This window comes from Aotus nancymaae, unplaced genomic scaffold (assembly GCF_030222135.1).
Source record: "Aotus nancymaae isolate 86718 unplaced genomic scaffold, 86718_ANA_hifiasm-v0.15.2.pri h1tg000011l, whole genome shotgun sequence".
In the NCBI taxonomy this organism is placed as follows: domain Eukaryota; kingdom Metazoa; phylum Chordata; class Mammalia; order Primates; family Aotidae; genus Aotus; species Aotus nancymaae.
The window spans coordinates 83,490,085-83,515,389 of NW_026988422.1; the positions used below are offsets into that span (position 1 = coordinate 83,490,085).

At 58.3% G+C, this 25,305-nt stretch overlaps 2 protein-coding genes across 8 annotated transcripts in view; one reads left to right on the forward strand and one right to left on the reverse strand.

Annotated features, from left to right (window-relative positions):
* Window positions 1–10,174, forward strand: part of EVL (Enah/Vasp-like) — a 179,166-nt gene extending 168,992 nt beyond the window's left edge. For 6 of the 7 annotated variants that reach the window (XM_064375211.1, XM_012471253.2, XM_064375212.1 and 3 more), the window contains 6 exons: window positions 1,109–1,172; window positions 2,928–2,994; window positions 3,088–3,150; window positions 7,135–7,201; window positions 7,687–7,744; window positions 9,639–10,174. In XM_064375211.1, the coding sequence (XP_064231281.1) occupies window positions 1,109–1,172; window positions 2,928–2,994; window positions 3,088–3,150; window positions 7,135–7,201; window positions 7,687–7,744; window positions 9,639–9,676 (357 nt within the window). In that variant the 3' untranslated portion in view covers window positions 9,677–10,174. The remainder of the gene's footprint in view (window positions 1–1,108; window positions 1,173–2,927; window positions 2,995–3,087; window positions 3,151–7,134; window positions 7,202–7,686; window positions 7,745–9,638) is intronic. The other variant, XM_012471255.2, reaches the window with a different exon arrangement.
* DEGS2 (delta 4-desaturase, sphingolipid 2) lies at window positions 9,895–25,016 on the reverse strand. Its single transcript, XM_012471259.3, has 3 exons — window positions 24,863–25,016; window positions 14,946–15,688; window positions 9,895–12,754 (listed from the first exon to the last, which is right to left on the reverse strand). The coding sequence occupies exons 1-3, from the start codon at window positions 24,942–24,944 to the stop codon at window positions 12,608–12,610; spliced, it is 972 nt and encodes a 323-aa protein (XP_012326682.1). The 5' UTR covers window positions 24,945–25,016; the 3' UTR covers window positions 9,895–12,607.
* Between the last annotated feature and the right edge of the window lie 289 nt (window positions 25,017–25,305).

The following is a 25,305-nucleotide window of genomic DNA, read 5'->3' on the forward strand; positions in this document are numbered from 1 at the left end:
CCCCATCTCTATTAAAAATACAAATATTAGCTGGGTGTGGTGGTGTTTGCCTGTAGTCCCAGCTACTCAGGAGGCTGAGGCAGGAGAATCACTTGAACCTGGGAGGCGGAGGTTGCAGTGAGTCAAGATTGCACCCACTGCACTCCACCCTGGTGACAGAGCAAGACTCTGTCCAAAAAAATAAGAGAAAAAAATCTAATATTTTACTGACTCTAATGTCACCCTATATAGCTTTCATACTATACATGTGTGTTGATTGACATAATGTGTTCTTCAGATATCTTTAAAATGAGGAGGCCTGAGGACCTCATCCCAACACCTACAGCCTGGTACCTGCTTTTGCCCTCAACCAGAGCCTCCCAGGACTTATTCACCCCACAGATGACGCAGGGCATTCCTGATAGGTGCCACACCTCTTCTTGTGTGGGGACGTAGTGAGCAGAGGAGACAAAGAAAAGACCTCTGCCCACGGTGACAAGGGGGCAGAGGTTCTTTGCTTGGGATCAGAGTTACACGTCAGGTTGGGTGGCTGCCTGTCAGCAGCTCAAATGCTGTGCATTCTGCTTCATCAAGTGAGAGGATTACTTTTATTACTTAACAAGTGGCATGTTATTGATATTGAGAATCATCCTGACGTATATGCCACGCACAGCGAGTGTTGGGTGTTCCCACTGTTGGATGAACACATCCACTATTCGAGCGTTGCCACAGACCTGTTACAGGGGCAGCTGTGTGTGTGCCGCATGGAGGAGTAGGTCCCTCCTCGGGGTGCTTGCAAGAAGTCAGCGAGATGACACGCAGGAGGCATCTGGCCCACGGGGCTCAGGGCTTGGGGTGTTGAGGGCCAGAAAGGAGTTCCGCACTCCTCTGCAAAGGTCCTGGAGCTCCCTGCAGCCTTCCCCTTCCCCAGCTTTATCCACAGGCTGGATTCACTCCCCATTGAGATTTTGGGTTTTCAATTTTAAATATTTAATGTTTTGCTAATTATAAAAGTTGTATGTGTTCACTGGGAACATTTGGAAAACTGAGGTTTTATAGAGTGCCCAGTGGTGTCCTGCTCCGGCCCCAAGCAGCCTTCCTAAACAGACTCCCTTCTTCTCCATTTTAGGAAGATCCTAGTACCTCCCCCTCTCCGGGGACCCGAGCAGCCAGCCAGCCACCTAACTCCTCAGGTGAGAGGGCGCCCCCCACCCTGACCTCATGTATGAAGCAAACAGGGCAAGGGGGCATGTGAGGCATGAGGTCTAAGAGTGGGGGGAGCACCCTTCAAAGAGGACTCTCTGATCCAGCCTCTTTAGTATGCCTGAGCAGAGGGCCAGGCCACAGGGAAGCCCAGTTCTTATGAGTCCCCCAGAGCGTCCCCCAGGAGCCCATGTGGGAACATAGGAAGTACTAGAGCGGAGTCACCGTGATGGGTCCCCAGGGTGGCCTGCGCAGCACCTTGCTTCCCACCAGGACCCTGAGTCCCACATGAGGGAAGGCACTTGCCTGATGGCACATATCCAGGGTGGGGGTTTGTGTCCAGGGCTCCTGAGTGCAGGCTGGGGCCAGTGGTCTTAAGAGGGTCAGTGTCAGGACCCGTGTCTCCCATGAAACACCACCAGCTGGTGACCAGCGTTACAGAGATGGCAGTGAATCTTGCTCCACTGAAACACAGCCCCTTCCCTGGCTCAGGTTTCTCCCTGTCTGAGCTGTGGCAGGTGGGAAGGAGGAAGGAGAGAATGATGAGGTGACAAGGGCAGAGGTTCTCTACATAAGCCTTAAGAGGAAGTGGGAGGAAGACCCCAGGGTTGGTTGTTCATTTGACAGACATTGGGGCACCACCTGCTCTGTGCCAGGCCTGTGCTCATGAGCATGGCGAGGAGAGGCAGGGGCGTCAGGCTGCCCAAGCTGGGCAGGGGAGGCGCTTGCCAGCTGTTAGTGTGTCTCTCTGGGGCATGCTCAGGTTGAGTGTCACCTCCCTGTAAGACTGTACGCCATGTCCTCTCCTCCTAGGACTTTGCCTGGCATGTCGATTTGCCAGGATGCATAGGTTCTTGGCTGATGAACATGAACAATGCCCCTGCCCTGTTTGCTTCTTACAGCAGCCCAGTGAGTGGGCTGTGTGTTTCCATCTGTGCGATAAGTGGTTTGCTCAAGGCTACACACCTGGGACGTGTCTGTGGCCCCAGGTCTAGTGCCTGCAGGCCCAGCACCTGTCCCAGAAGGTGGCTTTGAGGAAAACTACCTCAGTCCCACAGTTGGTCTGCAGAGTACCACGGCTCAGCTCGAGGCCAGGCAGCTTCCCCATGACCCCTAGAGATTTTGTCTTCTGCCTCTGCTCATCCTGCAAAGTCAGCAAATTCAACTTAATGCAACAAATCTTTTGGAGCAGAACAAAATATAATCCAATACCACTTACCTTGAAAAAGACAAGACAAGACAGCTGAATGGGACAGAGCCAGGCACAGCATAGGGGCCAGCTAAGGAGCCCGTCAACAGCAGGTGCTGGGCCTTGGGGCCTGGCCGCTGCACAGCTCATGGGAGCAAGGCTACATTGGGAGTGTCCGGGGAGGTCCTGCCTGCTTGCCCTGCGGCTCCATTCGCTGGCAGGCCCATGTTCCAGAGAGACCTGACCACAGTGAAAGGACTCAGAACAAGGTCACAGGTCAGGGTCAACCAGGTCAAGGGAACAGGAGCTTGAGTCCTGGAGTAGGGGAGACACAGGGGGACAGTGGTGCCATCTGAAGCCCTCAAGGGACTGGCCTAGGCCATGGGGGACTGAGAACAAGAAGCCAGGTTTTGGCTCGGCTCAAATCAGACCTTCCTGCCATGGGGATCTGCACCCTCGGCATTGGGGAGAGCTTCCTTTTGGGTGTTGAGGGGATTGGGGTGGCTACTGAGTCCTCTCAGCTCTGAGGTTCTTCATCCATGAACTGAATTGACAGAGGCTGGCCGGAAGCCCTGGGAGCGGAGCAACTCGGTGGAGAAGCCTGTATCCTCGATTCTGTCCAGGTGAGCGGCCCGGAAGGCCTAAGCAGTGAGGCTGGGGGGGGCAGAGGCGGGTGCTGGCGCCGATTCACATGTCTGTTTCATTCCATGCCGTAGAACCCCGTCTGTGGCAAAGAGCCCCGAAGCTAAGAGCCCCCTTCAGTTGCAGCCTCACTCTAGGTACCGAACAACCCTCCTGCTCACGTGTTCTCCAGGGTTGGGGCTCCTCTGTCCCCTGTCCTGTGACTAACACCTTGCACCCTGTCTCACGTCTTGGCATTTAACAGCTTGCTCTGGGAAGGTAATCTGTTCTTTCAGACCCAGGACCTCGGGGTCCCTTCAGTCAGCTCCTCCTCCTCCCTCTGAGGGAGAGACCGAGACCTGGGGAGGGCAGTGACCTGTCCACAGATCCAGTGCAGGGGGCTGACTTGGAGTCCCAGCTCTGGACTCACTACTTGTGACAGTGGGCAAGTTAGGGGACCTCTCCAAGCCTCTCTTCCCCCCCCCAACAAAACAGGTCTGTGAATCCCTGCTGCACAGGGCAGTAGTGGGGACAGCTGTGCAAACAACAGCTGGATGTGGTCACTAGGCATGGCTGCACCCAACAGTTCAGCTAGTCCTAGGACTGGCCCTGAGCCCCGCACCTTCTCCTCCAGCCCAGAGTCCTTCCTCTGCGTCCAGCACAGTGCCAGTTTCCCCCAGACATGCTGACCATATTTCCCAAACCAAAAGCTGGTGTGGCAACACGATATAATATTCGGAACTGAGGTTGCCCAAAAAGGCGCAGGCAGCCACGTGGCCTGAATGTGAAGCCCTCTAGAACCTGCATCAAGAAATGTCTCCATTGCCACCAGAAATTAAAGGGAAACCACCCTTGTCACAGAGCAGGAGGCATTGAAACTGGCCTTGCGGAGCGAAACAGGTGACGAGCCAAGCAATCCCTGGCCTGTCCCTGGAAGGAGTGGCCAAGACCAGGGCAGGGGGACAGAGATGAGGAAGTCTTAGTGGTCAGCTGGGGTTTGTAAAAGGCTTGAGGCCAGCCAGGCCGTGTGCTCAGGCCAGTCCCTGCCTGCAAAGATCACATGTGAACAAGGCCCCTGTGGTCCTGAGAGGTGCTCCAGCAAGGGCGTGGGGCCACATGGTGGAAGGAACAGGGTGCTTTGGGGAGTGGGGCGGGGCAGGGCATGCCTCCGTTGGGAGCTGGCATTTCATTGACTTGGACGAGGAGGAGCCTGCTGTGCGGAGATCATGGGGACAGCCTTCCAAGCTGAAGGAAGGGTAAGTGCCAGGGCCCTGAGCCTGCAGCCACCTGCCAAGTTCTCCCGCACGCACCTCGCACCTCGGAGCAGACAGCAGGCCATGGGGCATGGGAACAGGAAGGGTGAGGAAGAGGGTGTGAGGGAGCGCGGAGTTAGAAGTTTGCACTGGATTCATGTGCAGGGCTCCAGTCAGGGAGCTTGAGGCACAGGATGCCATGATGGGGGCTGGGAAGGGGAAGGCAACCAGAGTGGGCGAAGCAAGGGCCCTGGAGCAGACACGGCAGCCGGGGGAGCCTGCAGTGCTCCTGGCCATGGTCTGCTGATGGAGTAAAGGCAGGCTGCAGTGTTCTGAGGGGCAAAGGGTCGCTCACTGGGCAGGAGCATTGTCAAGGTCATTCATGCTTGGAATAGGGTCTGTCTTCAGCTCTGAGACAAATCTGTTTTCTAATTTCTAGATGGCTCCAAAAGTAGTATATACCACCACCCCTCTAGTGCATCCCATTGCTTAGGAAGCCTGCTGTGTGTATTGCTGGGTGGCTGTCAGGGGTGCAGATGGAGAGGGCCCAGGCCTGGCGAGGTGGAGCAGTCAGCCCAGGTTTCCCAGCAGCTTTATCTGGAACCCATAGGAGAGGCCTGAAGGACCCAAGGGCCTCTGGCTGGATGTGTTTGCCTATCAGGACCCAGAATTACTGACAGACCTGTTTTAGGGCTAGGCTTGGCCTCTTTCTTGAGCTCATGTGGAGGGGTGTGAGAACACTTCATTCTTCATCCTTATTCTCCCTAGCTGTGGGCAACACTGGTCCTCAGTGTCACCAGATGGTCCTCATCTGTGCCCGTGACCCCTCAGCAGCCAAGGCTGGCCCTACCAGATAAATGTGTATGTGCCCATGGTCACACCCACGGGCTGAGGCCACATACACTTCACTGAAACCACAGGCTCGAGCCTCCATCCTGTCTGTGTGGGAGGGAACTTGGGTCCCAGCAATGTGTCCTTCAGCACCAAGTCATGTTTAAAAGACCAGGTAGATGGGCATTTTGCCAAGATCTTCCAGGGAAAATGCATGTATGAGACTTTTTTTTTTTTTTTTGAGACAGAGTCTTGCTCTGCTGCTTAGGCTGGAGTGCAATGGCATGATGTCGGCTCACTGCATCCTCTACCTCCCGAGTTCAAGCCATTCTCCTGCCTCAGCCTCCCAAGTAGCTGGGACTACAGGCGTGTGCCACCATGCCCAGCTAATTTTTTGTATTTTTAGTAGAGATGAAGTTTCACCATGTTGGTCAGGATAGTCTCGATCTCCTGACCTCATGATCCACCTGCTGGGATGACAGGCGTGAGCCACCGTGTCTGGCCAAGAGACATTACCATTCAAATCAGGCCAGCACGGCGCTCATGCCTGTCATGCCAGCACTTTGGGAGGCCGAGATGGGAGGATCACTTGAGCCCAGGACTTCGAGACCAGCCTAGGCAACACAGTGAGACACCATCTCTACAAAAAGTTAAAAAAATATATATATATAGGGACTGGGCTCGGTGGCTCACACCTGTAATCCCAGCACTTTGGGAGGCCAAGGCGGGCAGATCACGAGGTCAGGAGATCGAGACCATCCTGGCTAAGGTGAAACCCTGTCTCTACTAAAACTACAAAATTAGCTGGGCTTGGTGGCACATGCCTGTAATCCCAGCTACTTGGGAGGCTGAGGCAGGAGAATTGCTTGAACCCAGGAGGTAGAAGTTGTGGTGAGCCGAGATCACGCCATTGCACTCCAGCCTGGGCAACAAGAGCGAAACTCCATCTCAGGGGGGAAAAAAAAAAAAGCACATGCCTGTAGTCCCAGCTACTCGGGAGACTGAGGTGGGAGGATCACTTGAGCCTGGGAGGTTGAGGCTGCAGTGAGGGGTGATACGCCACTACATTCCAGCCTGGGTGACAGAGTGAGACCTTGTCTCAAATAAATAAAAATAAAATTCAAGTCAGTTACCTTAGTTCAGAAACTTTTCAAAGAAGTAGTCCATGAGAACTACTTCGAAAGAGCAAAACCAGCTGGGCGAGGTGTCTCACGACTGTAATGCCAGCACTTTGGGAGGCTGAGGCAGGTGGATCACCTGAGGTTGGAAGTTTGAGACCAGCCTGACCAACATGGAGAAACCCTGTGTCTACTAAAAATACAGTTAGCCAGGTATGGTGGCAGGTGCCTGTAGTCCCAGCTACTTGGGAGGCTGAGGCAGAAAAATCGCTTGAACCCGGGAGGCGGAGGTTGCAGTGAGCTGAGACTGCACCATGGCACTCCAGCCTGGGCAACAAGAGTGAAACTCTGTCTCAAAAAAAAAAAAAAAGTGAAACCACATGGGAGGGTGTTTCTTGGGGGAGGCGTGCTGTGCCCGAGCCAGCTCCAGCACCGGGACGCTGGTGTGTGTCAGGAGCACACCTCCAAGCTGATGTGAACTCTGCAGCATCACATTGTACTTCCTGCCGCCGCTGCTGCTTCCCTGAGCCCCAGCTCAACCTGGAGCATGAGCTCCCACCCTGAGGAGGAGGCTGTTGATGATACTGTTTTCTTTCCAGGGAGGCAACGGGTGGGTTCAGTGTCGTTGCTTAAGTTGCTACCTCTGCATAAGAGCTGTGATCAGAAAGCAGTTCCTTTGTTACCCCAGCCTTGGCTCTTGGGTTGGGAAGTACGGTCACAGTATCCCTGGAGAGCCTCTCGGGGTAGAGACTTCGCGTGAAGTCCTTCTCAAGTAGTGTGAGGTGGCCAGAGTCCGAAGCAAGCAGCCTCTGTAGAGTGAGGGGCGCAGGTGGGCCTGGCCTGAGCAGGCCCTCTGCACAGCCAGCTTGTCCCATACCCGCCTCCAGCCGGGCATCCGCAGCCCTGCTTCCACTTACCGCACCCACCCTTCCTCTCCCAGGATGAAGCCTGCTGGGAGCGTGAATGACGTGGCCCTGGATGCCTTCGACTTGGACCGGATGAAGCAGGTGAGTGTGCCCTGTGCCCTTCTCAGACGCTGAGGGCAGCCAGCAGGCTGGGGACTGTCTCTGACCAGGACGGCCAGGCAGGCCCTGGGGGCCCACATGTGGCTGCCAAAAAGCCAGTCACGGAGCAGCCATGGCGGAAAGGGGGTGACCAAGCTCGTCCCTTGTCCCCAACCCCTGCTGTCACCAGAACTAAGATGTCCCTCGACCTTTCTGGGCACGTCCCTTAGGCCCACCTCGGGGGTTTTCTTCCCTAGGGCAGGCCTTAGTTTCAGCCACATCTGCCTGAGGGAGGCGGCTGCAGGATGTTTCCAGACCTCCCACACTGTCCCCCCTCAGCATGGGAAGGGGGCCACAAGGAGGCAAGGGTGACAAATGTAACTCTGGAGAAGCCCAGGAGACCCTGACCCCTGTGGACATGGCCCAGCCCAGGCCGGCTTTTCTGTCTTCACTGCCTGTCCCTTCACCTGGACGCTCCTCTCCAACAGGAGATCCTAGAGGAGGTGGTCAGAGAGCTCCACAAGGTGAAGGAGGAGATCATCGATGGTGAGTGGAACCCCTGCTGGGGAGGGCGGCACCCAGGGGGCTGCAGGACAGGGGTCCCTGTCACCCAGGGTGGAGGCCTGCAGTTTTGAGCAGAGCCCACCCTGTAAGAGATCTCATTCTTCTTACGATCTCTAGTTTAGGAAACAGGCTCAGGAAAGCTAAGTGACTTGCCTAAGAATGTGCAGCTCCTGGTGGCATGACATCCGAATCTGAGACCCTCCACATCCCTGTGCACCTTCCCCGAGGACCCACGTGGGAGGTGCATAAAGGGCAGACCCCACATCATTACAGAGCCAGGTCTGAGGAAGCCACCTGAGCATCTGTCATTTCACCCCCCGGTGGTTTATGTTGCCGTCTTGATTCTGCCACCTCCAGTCACTGGTATTGGTTCTGAGAGAACCACTCTGCCTTCCTGGGGGTGCAGGGAGACCAGGGGCCACAGAAGCCCCTTCCAGGCCTGAGCCACAGCCTGCCTGGCCCTGGGCTGGGGAGCAGATGGGGAGCAGCCTCTGGCTCCAGAGCAGGGTGGGTCTCAGTGCATCACATCCGTCCTTCCGGTTCCCACCAGAGCCTTTGAGGGTGCTGGCTCAGATCTGCAGCCAGAGGAAAAGAGGGTGGGTCTGGGCAGGGCAGGCTTAGCCCTGGGTCAGAGCTGTGCAGTGCAGCCAGTGCCAGCTCCCACCTGCCTCCCCTACTAGGGCGATGAAGGCTCACACCTGATGTGCAGCTAGGTCTGGCCCCCAGGACATTGCAGTGACCTGGGCAAAAGGGTCCCACAAGCACACAGGGGTGGAGGCTGATGGCAGAGGGAAGAGACAGGTAGGAGTCCGAAGACCCAGGCCTCCTCCCCTAGCCGGCCCGCCCTTGTTTGAGCAGGGAGCACTCAGTTCCTGTTTGTCCAGTTCACCCAAAGGCCTGGGCTGGGGAGATAAGGAGTTAACACATGAGGGAATGTGAGGCAGTCTACCCAGCTAACTGGTAACACCGCCTTACTGCTGGGCACCCTCCAGCCCCAGGCATAGCTGGTCAGAAACCAAGGGCCCTCCACAGCCTCTGCCTGCCACAGGTACAGCCCCAGGAAACCACCCTGGCTGAGAGCCTGGGAAGGGGTAGGCATGGACCATGCCAGGGGCTCTGAGAAGCAGCTCCCTGTGGCTGGGGGATGCCCGCCCCTGCCCCGCCCCCACCTCCCCTGCCTTGCCCTGGCTGTTGGCTCTTGGCCCAACAGGGTCCATCCAGGGAGAGGCCTGAGCTGGCATAGAGGAGGGGGAGTCAGGGAGGGGACAGATAGCAGAGCAAGGAGGGAAAGGCCCAAATTTGGGAGGTAGGGAGTTGGAGCACTAGCTTGGGGTGAGGAGAAAGCCAGGAGACAAGAGAGGCCCCTGCCTCTCCTGGGGAGTGAGCAGAGCCAGGGCCGTCCCTGGGGTCCAGGGCCAGGACTTCCTGCTGCCCCTGCAGGAACAGGGAGGGCAGAACCTCAGCTTCCACTCTGTTGGGGGAAGGGCTCCCAGGCCCCTGGCACCTCGATAGCCACCTGTCCAGAGCCTACGAAGACCCTGCGTCCCCACACAGAGCAGCTCCTCACACCAGGGTCCCAGTACCCACCATGCCTCAGCAGCAGAGAGCCACAGGCAGGGCACCAGCCTCTGTCCCGAGCCAGGTCCTCCCCTAACAGGGCAGTGGCAGCAGAGGCTGCCGCAGGAGGAATGGCAGATGAGCCCCCAAAGCCTTTTGTCGTCATCCCAGAGGTCTGCACCAAAGCCTGGGTGGGGCTCCCAGGGGATGGGGCAGGGGCAGATGGCAGGCAGGTCCACGCCAGGGTTGTGGGGCCCTGATGAGGAGCCGGATTGCACTCACCATGGCTGCACCTGAGCCGCCACCACCTGTCCCACAGCCATCAGGCAGGAGCTGAGTGGGATCAGCACCACGTAAGGGGCCAGCCACGCTGCGCTGAGATGTCGAGCCCATCTGGTGACGGAGAACAGCCAGGAGCCCAGCCAGCCCCAGACTCCAGCGCACCAGAGCACGCACGGGAGCCTGGGTGCACTGCCGAGAAACCTCCCGACCTGTGATCACACATTACAGTGAGGAAACCAAGTGCAACTCCTGGATTTTTTTAGATTCTACCTGACACAGAACACCAGGTCTACTTGTCTTTTTTGTATTTTATATTTGCTTATTTAAGTGTACATTTCTTTTGGTTTATAGAGAGACACCCCTAAATCACCTGCTTCATTAGCTGGTTTCCAGGTTTTCTCCCAGGCGACGCTGTTAGCGCCTCAGCTGGCAGTGACAGCCGGCCCGGTGTGGCGCCACCGTGCACTGCAGAGCTGTCCAGCGCAGCTCCGTCCCCAGCGATCATGGTGTTGAATTGTCTGTCATGCACCACGGTGTCTGTGTTCACACAGTAATAAAGGTTTACTGTCCGCACCCTTGCGCTCAGGATCTCACCTTGGTCCTTCGCACTCAGGGAAGAGCGTGGGACCACAGTGACCAGGAGTCGTAGGAGCAAGATGGTGGTCTTGGACAGAAAGTTGGGCTCAGAGAAGTCCCAAGCCCAGGAAGGGTGGGCTGGTGTCCTGGAGCTGGGCCTCAGGTCCTGCCTGTGGGGAACCCCCTACAGGACCCCCAGGAAGATGGCCCTTAAGTAAGTGCAGCCCACACCCCCGAGCTCCACGGGACTGCGTGCGCATTCTGACGACAGGGCCCCACGAGTGTCCTGTCCAGGGGAGGGATGGACGTGGGGCTCAGTAGACACCGGGCAAATGCAAGGCAGCTTTGCCTGCTCCTCGGCTCCACAAAGTCTCCTGGGAGGACCACCTGGCCTGCAATGGCCCATCCCAGGCCCCTGCCCTGAGGCAGCAGCCAGAGACAGAGGCTCTGACCCTTGGCTTCTAGGATCCAGGGTCACCAACAGGCTGGCCTTGAGATCCTGTGACCATTCATGTCCCAATTCTCCCACATGACCTCCCATAGCCACAGAGCAGTGTGCCCAGCGGCCCCCAAGGGCCATGGCAGGGGAGGAAGCCGGCACTGGCGTACTGGGATCCAGTGGCTGATCTCAAGGGCCAGCTCCTGCTCCTGACACACTGCACCTCTTTGGGCTTCCCAGCAGCCCTAGTGACAGGAATATGACTATTCTGCCCCTTAGGAGGCAAGGCACCAAGGTCTGGTGGCACTTTTGTAACCCAGGACCTGCAGACCACAGCTCAGAGCTGCTCTCTCCTGCTTCCCCTCCAGGCCAGGAGTCATCCTGTAGTCTCCCCGAGAGTTCCAAGGACTATCTATCATCTTCAGAACCACCCTCTAAACCTGGGCCTGGCCTCCAGCTTGTGGACGAGACCTGGACATGCTCCTTTGCACTGTCTGAAGAAAAGTGCTGGACAGGGCGCCCCTCAGACACAGCAGGAGGAGCGGGTGCTCTGGGGCTCCCGTCAGCCTGTGAGCAGGCCTGTGTGTACAGGGAGGGGCTGCCCAGCTCAGTCTTTGTGCAGGGCCAGGCCAGCGGTGCTTCCTTTACAGAACAAATTCTGGGCTCAGGTTGTGTCCCTGTGCCACTCAGCCAGGGACATGGGAGCCTGGCACCATGCGAGGCCATAACCAGGTATAGGGGGAGGCCTCCATCTCCCAGGTCAGCAGGGACAGCCCCTGGGACCCTACTCATGGCGAGGCCTTCAAGCCCTGACTGCAGCCTCAGTCTCCCTTCCTAAGTCCTGGAGGCTGAGGCTGCCTTTCCCAGGGCTGTGGTGGAAGCGGCAGGGCTGGGCCCCTCCATCTCTCTCTGGCAGGGAGGGCCTCACCCAGGCACCCCTCCTGCTGCCTACCTACCTCTAGGACATCAGGACCCACCCCAGCCCAGCCCTCCAGGAGAAGACAACCTCGTACATCCCACCTGTGCCCTCAGCCCTTCTGTAGAAAGGACCCACACATGGCCCACTTCACACAGACTCCCAGGACACTGCCTGGCCCACATCCCTCTGAACTGTGGCTCACCAGGACATGCACCTGCCCGGCCAGCCCCGGGGCTTGGGCGCTGGATCTTGGCAGAGCTCCTCCAGCCCCTCCTCTAAGCTGGTCTAGGAGACAGACCCTCTATGGGCTCAGGGACACTCCCTGTGCAGGAAGGCATAGGAAGAGCAGGAAGTGAACAGGCCCAAGGAGCGGGGATGAGACAGGCAGTTTGGGCTCCAGGCTGGGGAGCCACCCTCTGCAGGGCTCAGCCAGGCAAGGGAAGAGTGGGGTCCCTGGCTGCCAGGAGGGGAGTCGGGGCCACACAGATGACCAAAGTGAGCTTTCTGCTGTCCACACCTTAGTGTGTGTTCACATGGTAGTGGCAGGCCCTCAGGGACACTGCCCAGCAGCAGGCACCATCCCGCAAAGACCCAGGAGCGCACACAGGACCTGGGCCTGGCCTGGAGGAAGTGGCACTCAGGCCTCAAGCTCCACCCGCCGGGGCAGTCCAGTGCCCCATTCTCTGGAGCCAGGCTCCAGCCCAGAGCACCCCCTCAGAAGCACAATCCATGGGCTGTGAAACAAACGCCGGGTTTAATGGACGGCACAGGCACCCCAGAGAAGTCAGCTCTGTGGGGACCGTGGGCTCAGAGTACCCAGGTCACCATGGGGCAGGGCCAGGCCTCGCCCAGTGAGGGACAGAAAGGGAGGGCCACTGCCAAAGTCCAGGGTGAGTCCACGAGCAGATGGAGCCCTGCAGCCCACATCGCTGTGGCCAGGTGTGCTGTGCAGGACGCTCCGAGGGGACAAGGGCAGCAGCCCAGGTCGCAGGAAAGAAATGCATCCCCTCAGAGCTGGGGTGAGAGGCCGGAGGGACAGGTGGGGGATGATGGCCACCAGCAGGAGGCAGCCTCACAGGCCATCCTTTGCAAGCCTGTACACCCGCTTCACCCTGGCATAGGGCCCCAGGGAGTCCTGAAACACAAAATCCCAGAGCACCCTCACCCACGAGTAGTGCTGCGGCAGGTGGTCGTAGTACTCGGGCGCGATCTTCCGCACCTGTGGAGAGGAGGTGGGGCTCAGAGGCTGGTTTTCCTCGGGGCCACACATGCAGGCACCCACGCACACCTGAGCACCTGCTGCTCTTGCACACGCTCATGCACAGACGTTTGCTCACATACACACAGGTGTACATGCATGCACACACATCACAGCCTCCGGGGTGCCCATGTCCAGCTCAGCCAAACACGAGGCCAACCCCCTTTAGTCCTCCCTGCCACTATCATCCCCCACCTCCCTGGGCATCCAGAAGGCTGGTGCTCCCTGCTGGAGTGCCTGGTGGCCTGAGCTGAGCCCAGGACACTATGGCAGAGGCACCCACAGGCTCGGCTCGGAGCGCCCTGCCCCAAGTGGTAGTTGCAGAATTCAGTGCACCACTGCACTTGACCCCATCCCACTTTCTGATCCACAGACCCCCCTGCTGGGGTAGCAGCTGAGGTATAGCCTGCCTGAGTCCTGCCAGGCCACAGGGTCACACCCATGCTCCTCAGCCCAGTGACCCGCCAACCTCGGCATCGGCCAGCCTCAGTGCTTGTCACTTTCCAAAGGCCTCTTGAGCACCTGCTAATCCCCCCAGCCTTTGCTCTGCACCAACACCCCCACCCGCCTCCTCCAGGAAGTGCTCCCAGCTTCAGTGCCTTCAATTGCACCACCACCATGCCGCCCCACTGCTCAGCAACTCCCATCACAAGATGCCCTTCCTGCCCCCTCTGCGCCTCACCACCTCCTAAGGATGCTCTCAGGATGAAGGGGATCCAGCCGCAAAACCTGGACAGTGGGGCCATGGGAGGCAAAGCCAGCACCAAGCACCCAGAGCCTCGCACTTTGCTCAAGAGAGGTAAAGGCTTGTGATTAACAGCAGCACTCTCGCTCTGCCACCTCCTGAGGTAGGCACCTCCCCCCTGCACCCCGTCACCTCCTGAGACGGGCACTTCTCCCCCTGCACCCCGTCACCTCCTGAGGCGGGCACCTCTTCCCCTCTGCACCCCGTCACCTCCTGAGGCAGGCAGCTCTCCCCCTGTGCCCTGTCACCACCTGAGGCAGGCACTGCTCCCCTCTGTGCCCTGTCACCTCCCGAGGTGGGCACCTCTCCCCCTGCACCTCTGCCTTTTTATCTATACTACAGGGAAAATGGATAGGGAGGCAGCTGCCTCCTGGGCTGTAGTGAGGTTCAAGCGAGATAGTCCCCAGTGCAGAGCACCGCCTTGGTACTGCCAGCCAGAAAGGAGGGCACAGGCCACAGCCCAGGCTTGGAACCGGTCTGAGGGATTCGAGTCACATGGGCCAGAGCGCGCAAACAACGCGTACAGTGACGTGTGCACAAACACCTGCACAACTAGGCAAGTGCTCACACGTAACCACATGCACAGAGCATGTACGCACGCTCAGGCACACATGCAAATACCTGCATACGTGCAAATACTAGGCACCCACACATAATCACAGGGCAAACACGCTCACACACAGACATGTGCACACACAGGCGCACACATACAGGTGCTCTCAGGCGCCTGAACACCCCAGTGCCGCCTTCTCCCACCCCCTTTGCTGCAGGTCACTCCAGCTCTTTCCAGGCAGCCAGAGGCCACTAAGGCGCAGGGTGGCAATGGCTGAGGGATGGCTCCTCCTCCCCTTCCCCTTTCTTGTTCAGAAATTCTCCAGCTCCCAGTCTCCCAAGGCAAAGGTGCCCAACCCTGGGGCTTCCGCTCCCCATCAGCTCTGGCCAAGCCCCTTGGGCTACGAAGGGCAAGGCCCGCCCTGTCCTCTCTGAGCCCTGGAGGGTCACAGGGCAATGACAAGGAATAAGCAGGGACAGAGTCTGCAGACGGTGCTTCCATGCAGTGTCACTAATGCCGCCCTGCTTCAAGGAAGAGGAAGGTGGGGCACAGAGAGGGCAAGCAGCTTGCCAGAGGACACACAGCCCTCTGGCGTACTTCATGGCAAGCTTCAAGCAGCCTCCACTGTGAAATGCCTCTCAGACCCTGCCTCCCTGAATTTGCTTCAGCCTCCAGCAGAGGACTCGCCTGTGTTGCGTGGCCTTTCCTCCTGCCCTAGGGACAAGTGTGAGCGGCCATGCCATGACCAGCACCAAAAGAGAGAGGTCGCTGGGCATGGCTCAAGGCCCTCCTGGGCCCCTACCTCCTCAGATGGCCATGCAACCCTGCTCTGCCCTGCCACCCCAGCCACATACCAGGGGCAGGTTGCAGCCTGGGATGCTGGGGAAGTCGTGGTGCTCCACGTGGTAGCCCACATTGAAGGTGATCCAGTTGAGGGGCCCGTAGTAGGAGTAGGTCTCGTGGCCCTTGAGGAACATGTAGTGCTCAGCCACGAAGTGGCCCGAGATGGGGTGCAGGCCCAGGCCCAGGAAGGAGCTGGCCAGCAGGTAGACCACGGGCTTGAGGCCCCACAGGGCAAAGATGGCCACGTCAGCCGCCAGCTGCACCAGCGCATTGAGCACCTCCATGCGGGTCACGGCCCTGGGGTGGACACAGAGCGGCCGCAGCGAGTAGAAGAAGGGCTGCAGCACCAGCCAGAGCAGCTTGCGGGCAGGCGTGCAAAAGAACCAGCCCTCCAGGCGCGTGGGCACGTCCACATCCAGTCCGTCGCCACCCAGGTAGCGGTGGTGGTCCACATGGTACTTCTTGAAAGAGGCGGCGTAGGGCACGCCCACAGGCAGGTTAGCGAACACGGCCAGCCAGCGGTTGCGCGCGGCACAAGCGGTGCCAAAGGCTGCATTGTGTGAGATGTCGTGGATGGCCAGCGTCAGCGAGTGGTTCACGCAGCCGCCGAGGGTGTAGGCCCAGAACAGCAGCCAGCGCCAGGCCAGCCCGCGCACCAGCCAGCAGGCCAGCAGCTGCGCCAGCACCAGCGCCAGCACCGTCCACTTGAGGCTCGGGTCCGGCCGCATCAGGGCCTTGATGGCCGGGTACTTGGCTGCAGGGAAGACGGGGAGGTGTGAGGCCCTGCTCAGTGGGGCTGCACCCTGCCCGCCTCCACATGCTTCTTCCCATGGCAGTGGCCGAGGAGAGAGAGGGTGGGAGCGGCCAGCAAACCTCGCTGGTCCCCTTGCCCCTGGACACAGAGGCCAGTCACACTCAGTGCTGCCCGAGGGCCTGCTGCCCCCCACCCTGGCCGAGCCTTATGCTGCCAGACTCAGAGGGCAAGACTCCAGCAGGGGCACATGCAGCCCACACTGGCCTTCCACATCCCAGCCGTTCCCACCCAGCAGGTCCGGGTCAGCGGGGACGCCGCAGAGGTTGTGCCTCAGTGCTGCCTGTGTGCTTCCTGCGGAGGGCCTCAGCCCGGGGGTGCGTGCCTAGCACCTGCGGCAAAGTAGTCCCAGGCAGGGAAGCATTGTCTCCTGTGTAGCAGGCCAAGGGGACCTGCTGGCAGCTCCCGCTCAGGAAGGCTCTGGCCCAGGCACAGGTCTAAGGAAGTCGCATGCAAAGTCTCATTTGCCTGCCTGGATGTAGGCGGACTGCAAACCCGAGGGCTCCACTGCCTCCCTCTCACCCAGGGATGGCCCTCACCCCCAGGGCAGTGGCCAGCCCTCCTGGGGACCTTCGAGCTCCAGGCCTACCCTCACCCCATCCTGTCATTCCCGGGCAACCAGTCTCTGCTTCCTCTTGGAAGGAGGCCAAGCCTCGGGGCAAGAGGGAGGGGCAGGCCACACCTGGCAGGTGAGCCACACACCAGGTGAGCTCTGGGGAGGGTGGGCCCAGGCCTCCAGCGCTTGGGTACAGGCAGGCATAGGCCACTCCTGTGCCCCTCAGAGGCGAGAGCCACAACACAGCCTGGCAGCCCTGACCTTGGAGAGTGGGCCTCAGTTTCCCCATCTGCTGAACCAAGATACTAAGTTCTACCTACGTGGGGCACCCTCAGGGTCCCTCACCATGCCCTGTGCGGCCCACCTTCAGGGAGCCCCGTGCCCTTCCTGCTTTCCCCAGCACCTCGCAGGACTCAGCTACCCCTCCAAGCCCCAGCCTTCCCTCGGGGTCTCCACTCTGGACCGCCAGAGAGAGGAGAAACCTGGCACACAGAAGGACAGCAGTGCCCACCCTGCCAGCCCCTCACCCAGCCCAGCTGTGGGCTGGTCCTGTCTCCCATAGACCCCAGAAACAGCCACTGGGCTGGCACATCCTACAGGCATGCCCCTGTTTTCTGAGTGTGTCTGCCAAGGTGTTTCCAGACTGGCAGCAAGTAAGTGGACTGAGTGGGGAAGGCCCGCCCTCAATGTGGGCCAGCACCATCCCATCAGCTGGGGCCCTGACAGAAGAAAGAGGCAGAGGCAAAGGTTTTCCCTCCCCCACCTCCTTTCCCTCCTCCTTCCCCCTCCTTCCTCCCCCTCCTTCCCCCTCTCTCCTTCCCCCCTCTCTCCTTCCCTCCCTCCTTCCCTCCTCCTCTCCTTCCCCCTCTCCTTCCCCCCTCTCTCCTTCCCTCCCTCCTCTCCTTCCCTCCCTCCTCTCCTTCTCTCCCTCCTTCCCTCCTCCTCTCCTTCCCCCCTTCCTCTCCTTCCCCCCTCTCTTTCCCCACCCTCCTTCCCCTCCTCTCTCCTTCCCTCCCTCTCTCCTTCCCTGCCTCCCCTCCTTCCCTCCCTCTCTCGGAGCTGCAACACATACGCTTCTCTAGTCCTTGGATATCAGAACTCCAGCCTTTGGACTCCAGGAACTACATCAGTACCGCGCCCCCCACCTGCTCTCAGGCCTTCAATATCATACTAAGGTCTCTGGTTCTGAGGCCCTGTGACTCAGTCTGAACCATGCCATCCCTGCTGCCACCCCTGGGTCTCCAGCTTGCAGATGGTCTGTCAAGGGACTTCACAGCCTCCATAATCACATGAGCCAATTCCCCTAATAAATCCCCTATTTGGATGGATGGATAGACAGACAGATAATAAATACCCTCTTTGGATGGATGGAGGATGGATGGATGGATAGATAAAGCCAGGCATGGTGGCTTACACTATAATCTCAGCACTTTGGGAGGCTGAGGCAGGAGGTTTGCTTGAGCCCAGGAGGTCAGAATCAGCCTGGGCAACATAGCAAGACCTTATCTATGTGAAAAGTTTAAAAATTAGCCAGGTATGGTGGTGTGCACCTGTGGTCCCAGCTATTTGGGAGGCTGAGGTGGAGGATTGCTTGAGCTCAGGAGTTCAAGGCTGCAGTGAGCTGCGACTGCACCACTGTGCTCCAGCCTGGATGACAGTAATGGCAAAAAGAGAGAGCGCTGGGGGTGGAGAGAGCGGGAGTGGGGGGAAGGGAGAGATGGAGGGGAGTGGGGGAGAGAGAGGAAGAGAGTGGGGAGAGGGGAGAGAGAGGGAGAGGGGGGAGAGAGGGAGTGGGGGGGAGAGGGGGAGTGGTGGGGAGAGGGGGAGAGGGGGAGAGGGGAAGAAGGGGAGAGAGGGGGTGAGGGGGGGAGAGAGGGAGAGAGAGCGGGGGAGAAAGAGAGAGGAGATAGATAGATCCTATTGGTTCTGTCTCTCTGGAGAACACTAACTAATACGGGGCCTCTACCAGGGGCTCAAGGAAAGGGGGACAGGGAGAATGGGTGGGACTGTGGGGGGAGTCAGTCAGTTCCATGGCCTTGGGTCCTATCTTCTCTAGGCCACAGGAGAGGGGGAAAGATCAAGGCAGAGAAGGACAGGGAGAGACACAGCTCCCTGGCAGCCCCACCAGGAATTGCAGGCCAGCATGGGCTCTGGCTGGATACCCAAATCTAGCCCAGCCTGGGGGCTCTGCCCTGCTGTGGGCACTCAGCTGACCTCGGGTGTGACTCTGGCCTCCCAGACCTCCAGCCTGGATGGCAGGAGGACACATGTGCCTTGAGGGTTCCCTGCTCCATAAGGCAGCACAGAGCCCCATGTGCACAGCCACCTGGAACCAAGATAAACAGACCCACAGAGACGGTCCCCAGCAGTGACCCCAGTGGGGCACAAGGCATCTGGGCAGGTGGCCATGAAAAACAGCTGTTGCTAGAAGTTACCCCGTCCAGGCGGAACACAGAAAGGATGGGTCTGAGGTCCAGGGAGGCGCAAAGAAGGGCCCACCAAGGTGCAGCAAGGCTGACAGAGCCAAGACTTGAACTCAGGACCCCCGACTTCAGGCCTGCACAATCCTGAGCAGAGCCCTCATGTGGACTCAGACTCCATCAGCACCGATCTAGTGCTTAGCTACACTGCCACAAAGCACCCAGAGAAAACTGTGGAAACAGAGAAAACCCCAGAACAAAACAGGGGCTGGGCACTATGGGAGGCCAAGCACTTTGGGAGGCTGAGGCGGATGGATCACCTGAGGTCAGGAGTTCTGGACCAGCCTGGCCAAGATGGTGAAACCCCATCTCTACTAAAAATACAAAATTATTATTAGCTGACCGAGGTGGCATGTGCCCATAGTCCCAGCTACTCAGGAGGCTGAGGCAGGAGAATTGCTTGAACTCAGGAGGCAGAAGCTGCACTGAGCCAAGCGAAGATTGTACCACTGGACTCCAGCCTGGCAATGAGCAAGACTCCATCTCAAAAAAAAAGAAAACAAGAAAAGAAAGAAAGAAAAAACAAAATCCTTGATCAGGCTCAGACAGACTCCTGTGTGCCCTTGGGCAAGCCCCTGTCCCTCTCTGGACCTGTCTCCTCAGTCTCCATCTGTAAGGTGTCTGCTCTGACAGTCTCTGTGGCTGTGAGCACATGGAGGTGGGGTCTTCCCTAGGGGCCCATGGGGAAGAAGGGGCAGCAGGTGCTGAGGTGTGAGATGTCTGGCACCAGCAGATCTGCACACTTACACCAGTTAGCAGGCTTGCACATAAAAACCCAGAGGGCAGAGCAGGAGGCAGGGCCTGCTGAAGGGAGGCCAGCCCGAAGCCCCCGGCACCCATGGGACAGTTGCATCACCCTGGTGCAACTCTGATGGGTTACTGTTTTTTTTTTTTTTCTTTTTCTTTTTGAGACAGAGTTTCGCTCTTGTCACCCAGGCTGGAGTGCAATGGCGTGATCTCGGCTCACTGCAACCTCCACCTCCTGGGTTCAGGCAATTCTCCTGCCTCAGCCTCCTGAGTAGCTGGGATTACAGGCCCAGCTAATTTTTTGTATTTTTAGTAGAGACGGGGTTTCACCATGTTGACCAGGATGGTCTCGATCTCTTGACTTCGTGATCCACCCGCCTCGGCCTCCCAAAGGGTTACTGCTTTTGCCTAGAAATTTTCCTGACAAATCCACTAAGCCATTGAGCAGAGGGACTGCATCAGAAACAGGCAACTGGGCCAGAGAGGCTGCTGGGCGCTTGCCTCCAGCAGTGGCAGAAACAGGGCCTGCCCCATGTCAGACTCCTCCTCCCAGTTGCAGGTCACTTGACCCCTGCACCTCCTAACTGACTGGCAATAAAGTCACTTCTGTTTTGTCCCCAGTGGGACTCCCAGAAGCAAAGGGTCCTCTTATCACTTTGATGCTGGGCCCCCAAGCCCTCGCTCTGGCAACATCTAGAATGATGTGCTCTACCACCTTCCCAGGGAGGACAAATGCCATCACGTGACAGTCACTCACTAGCCACATGGGAGGTGCCCCTTGTAACGGCCCATTATCACCCCAACATTCCACCTCTGCTGCCACCTGCTTCCCAGCTCCCTGTTCCATCACAAAGCTGCTCAGGGTTGATGATGCCACCTGGTGGCCGCAGCAGGAAATGCTTCCATACAACATGGCCTTTCCTGCGCCCATCCACAGGTGAGTAACCCTACCTAGGACAAGCCTCTCCTCACAAAGGCAGCAAAACCCTCCTAATCCCCTCCTTCCTAAATGTCTTCCTCCCAGCCCTGGCCTAAGCTCTGGGAAGCCACCTGCCCATAGCTTCCATCTCTGCCACCTGAGGTTTTGTGCCAAGACTAGCCTGATCCTGTCTCCAGTGTGGGAGGCACCCTGGGACCTAGTTGGATCTGGGAAGTGTGGAAAGTGCCCACCTTCTCACCAGCTGCTCACTAAAGCTGCCTTTCATTCCAGTGACAAATACATACTGAAGGTCTGGGAGCAGCCAGGTCCCCGTCCGTCACAGAGATGGGGGTACCCTGCAGCTGGGCAGCTCCATGGCTGGGAGATGGAACCCCAAGTTCCCTGGTGGCTCCAGCAGTTTGGGTCTGGATTTTACCACTAGGCACTGATAGAATCCCAGCCTCGGCCCTTCTGAAGCAAATAATCCAACAATGGCCCGCAGTCTCACTTCCGGGTTTTCCTCTTTTGTTTTTCTTTGATTATTTGCTTTTATTACCATGTGTGCCCTTTCATAACTTAAAAACAAACAAAATTACAAAGCTATTCATTAAAAAAAAAAAAAAAAAAAAGCCAAAGCCTGCTTCTTATTCCACCGGCCACGCCTGGCTGGGTCTCTGAGAGGGCCAGTCTTGCTGGCTCTGGTCCTGCCCTCTCAGTCCAGGGAGCCTCAGCCCTGGCCTAGGGGACCCCACTTTCTTAGGAAGTTTTGCCCTGGGGAGCGTGTCCCCCTCCCAGGCAGGAGCTGGAGACAGACTTTGGCCCCAGCCCACAGAGGTCGTGGAGCCAGCTCTTTGCAAAGACTTCCTGGATTCTGACTCTGAGATTAGGATCTTTAGTGAACATCCCTGGGCACCAGGAGCTTGGCATAGGCTGCAGGAGTCAACTGGAGGGGCAGAGCTGCCTGAGCACCAGCCTGGCCTCTGCGGTCCCGGGCAACTTGCTTCCCCTCTGAGCCTCACTCCTGCCTCTTCTGTAAAGAGACACTGCCAGTTACACAGAGCATTTCTCTGGGGACTGGGGACAGCTCAGGCATGGAGAAGGCAGAGTACTCCCTGTCCTCAGGGAAACTAAGGCCTTGCCAGGCCTATCTCTGAGACACTGATCAGTCTCATCACAGCTGACACTCATGGAGTCCTGGAGTGAGCACTTTACACATCCCCTCATTCAATCTGCATGAAACCCCATTAGGAAGGTTTTATTTCCTAACCCCTTTTAACTTGCCTGGACTCAATTCCTTGTTTACAGACTCACCCATAGCTAATGAGTGGGTGTTAGGGTCCTTGCCAGGAGATCAGCTCCACAGCCAAGTGCTTGAACTCTGCCCCAAAGAGCCCAGAGGGCTTGGAGCCATGGAGGGGGACCCAGAGGAGGGGTCCCCATCTAGCTGTGCCAGGTTTGGGAGCAGCCCGAGGCACTTTCTGCGGGAGGTGAGACTGCGTGAGCAAGGCTAAGCAAGAGAGAGCCTGGCAGAGCAGGGAGGAGGGACATTCACACAGGGAACAGCTTGTGCCAGTGCCAGGGGAGAGAGAATGGGACATTCCAAGTTTATAAGCTCAGAACAACAGGTGGCAAGGAAGTACCTGCTTCCTCTCTGCAGGGAAAGAAGCATGGGCCAAGCTCCCTGGAGAGCCAGCCCCGGGGACGTGCGCTCCCCAAGCCCTGGCCCAGGTGCCTCTCCCTCTTCCAAGTCTTTCAACCTTCTCAGCCACCCACTCCAGAAAGTCTCCTGCACCGGTTCCAGGGCCTGTGGCTTCCCTCTTTAGAGAGACCTCCTTCCCCGTGTCCTGGAGCGCCAGGTACCACCCCGGGCACCTTCCCAGCTGAGGTCTCATCTTGTCCTCACATCTACTCTGCCTGGTAGGACAACTGCCCGTTTTGCAGATTGGGAAAGTGAGGCCACAGCCCAGAGTGTCTGGGTCCCTCCAGGGGGCTCTGGGGTAGGCCCGGCTCCTATTCTGTGGATATGAGCTCCTAGACTCTGGCTGCCATGTGTCTCCCAACTTTTCCACATGGGGCCAGATGCCCAGTGAGTCCTGTTAGGGGAAGCTGGGGACAGCCAGGGGAGGGGACAGAAATGCAAACAGGGCCAAGGAAAGCCCTGCTCCAGCCTCAGCCCTGCCTCAGCCCTGCTGAGAGGCAGTAGCCAGGACACCTGCCCTGTTCACATGATGAGCAGGGAGGATGGTCAGATGACCTCCAAGCTTCCTCCCGGCCTCCGCAGGAGCTCCACAGCACAGGGGAGGCAGCTACCACTGTTGGGGCCAGACGGTGCTGGGCTGCTGCTCACCTCCCAGAAGAAACCACAGCACTCACAAAGCCACCCAGAGTTTCCAGCTCCTAAGGCCACAGCTACCTTGGATGCAGTCACAGGCCAGCCACTCAGTGTATCTTGCATTTCAAACACTTAAAAGTCACAATATCTCAATATGCTGCCATGGGATTAAAAAAGAAGCAAAGCAAAGCACAGCCAGGTGCAGTGGCTCATGCCTATAATCCCAGCACTTTGGGAGGTAGAGGCAGATGGACAGGTGGGTGGATGACCTGAGGTCAGGAGTTCGAGACCAGCCTGGCCAACATGGTGCAACCCCATCTCTACTAAAAATACAAAAATTAGCTGGGCAGGGTGGCCCTTGCCTGTAGTACAGGCTGCTCAGGAGGCTGAGGCAGGAGAATCTCTTGAACCTGGGAGGCGGAGGTTGCAGTGAGCCAAGATTGCACCACTGCACTCCAGCCTGGGCAACAGAGCAAGACTGCATCTCAAAAAATATATATTAAAAAGAAAAAATAAATAGTATGGATATTTCCATATTCTTGGGATGGGCCAGAAAGGCACCAAAGTGGAAAAACTCTAAAGAAAAAAATCCAATCAATTCAACCACATTTTTTAAAAAAAGTTGTTAAAGCCTCTGTGACAGCAAAAGAGAAAGTGTAAACGGGAATAGATTTCCAACATTCAAGACACAAAGGGTTAAAGACCTCTTATCCAAAGAGGTCTAACAAAGTAACAAGCAAAACACCAAACCCAAGAGAAGAAGGAATTAAAATGGCCAGTTAATGCCAGGTGCGGTGGCTCAGGCCCTAATCCCACACTTTGGGAGGCCCACGTGGGTGGATCACTTGCGGTCAGGTGTTCCAGACCAGCCTGGCCAACATGGTGAAATCCCATCTCTACTAAAAATACAAAAAATTAGCTGGCCTGGTGCCAGCTAATTAGTGGCAGGTGCCTGTAATCCCAGCTGCTCAGAAGGCTGAGGCAGGAGAATCGCTTGAACCTGGGAGGTGGAGGTTGCAGTGAGCTGAGATCGCGCCATTGCACTCCAGCCTGGGCGACAGAGCGAGACTCTGTCTATATCTATCTATCTATCTATATAAAACAAAACAAAACGATCAATTAAAATTTGAAACCATCCATCAAATAAGTGCAAATTAAAGCCACAATGAAATAGTATCGCTTCCCCGATCTGACTGAAGATTACAATACCGGTGAGCCAACGCGCTGTGCTGACAAAGGCAGGGGAGCCTTCCGCGTGGGGGCGGGACGGGCAGGCTGCCTCCACCTGGCCTCTGGGAATTTGGTGGCATCCAGCAAAAGCCACTCTCCAGGCCCGGGCCCTTAAGCCCCGTAAGCCCGGGCCAAGAATGACTCACCCGGGCCACCCTGCTTGTGGGTTGGATGGGGCCTCTGGCATGAACGACGGTGACTCCAAATGGGTAAAAAGATGTCCTCCTCGCAGAGGACACGAAGCGACAAAGAAAGCAGCCACCACATAATAAGCGACATGCCAGAATAGACGGATTCTTTAGCACAATCTTTGCTCCTCTCAAAGAAAACCACGAGCGCCTCTCATTCGCCTTTGCTCCCTTCCCGGCGCTCATCCGCCCTGATCTCCAGCCTGGGGCGCCCGTGGCCGCGGGACCCAGGGGTCTGAGCGCAGCAGGCGCCCAGTGGCTGCGGGTGGAGGCCCCGCGGCGCGGAACATGCCTCCGCGCCAGGGAGCGCGTGCGCCTCGTACCGCGTCCTGGAGCCGCCCCTGGCTCTCGCGTCCCAACGCCCCGGCCACAGCCCCGGCCCCGGGAGTGGCTCGTGCCCCGCGGCCCTCAAGGAGCAGCTGAGACGCGCCCCCCGGCGCGCTCGGAATCCGCAGGTCCCGGGGGAGTTTCAGACCCGGCCGGGATGGGGGACCCTGGGGGAGCCGGCCGGGGACGCCGGGGAGGCGAGTGGCGATGGCAGAGCGCCCGCTGGCTTTCGGACCCTAGCCGGAGCTGCCGTCTGGGCTCTACTCCCCGACGCGACTCGAGAACGGCCTTTGGGGTGGTCCCCACCCGGAGGGAGCCCCGCGCCGCGCCGCGCTCACCCAGTATCTCCTTGCGCCGCTGCGTGTGCGGCTGGTCGGTGTAGACCCACTCGAAGTCGCTGCGGCCCGCGCTGTTGCCCATGGTGGGGCGGAGGACGCCGTTCGGAGCGCGGCCGGTCGGGTCGGCTCTGCTCTGCTCTGCTGCACCTGCCGCGGCGGCCGAGGCGCGGAACCGGCTCTGGTCTGGGCGGGGGCGGGGTGCGGGCGGGGCGGGGCCAGGTGCTCCAGGCCTGGGGCGGAGCGCCTCTGGCTCGGCGGGGGCGGCCGGGCCCCCGCGCCCTCTAGACCCCGGCGGGTCGCGGGACCTTTGGGAGCCTCAGTTGCCACGGTTGGAAATGGGGCTCCCCGGCGGGACCGAGATGGCCGCGCCCACGGAGGAATCGCTGGCGGGAGAGAGGGACTACGGAGGATCGGCGTGGAATGGATACGACGGTGCCAGTAAA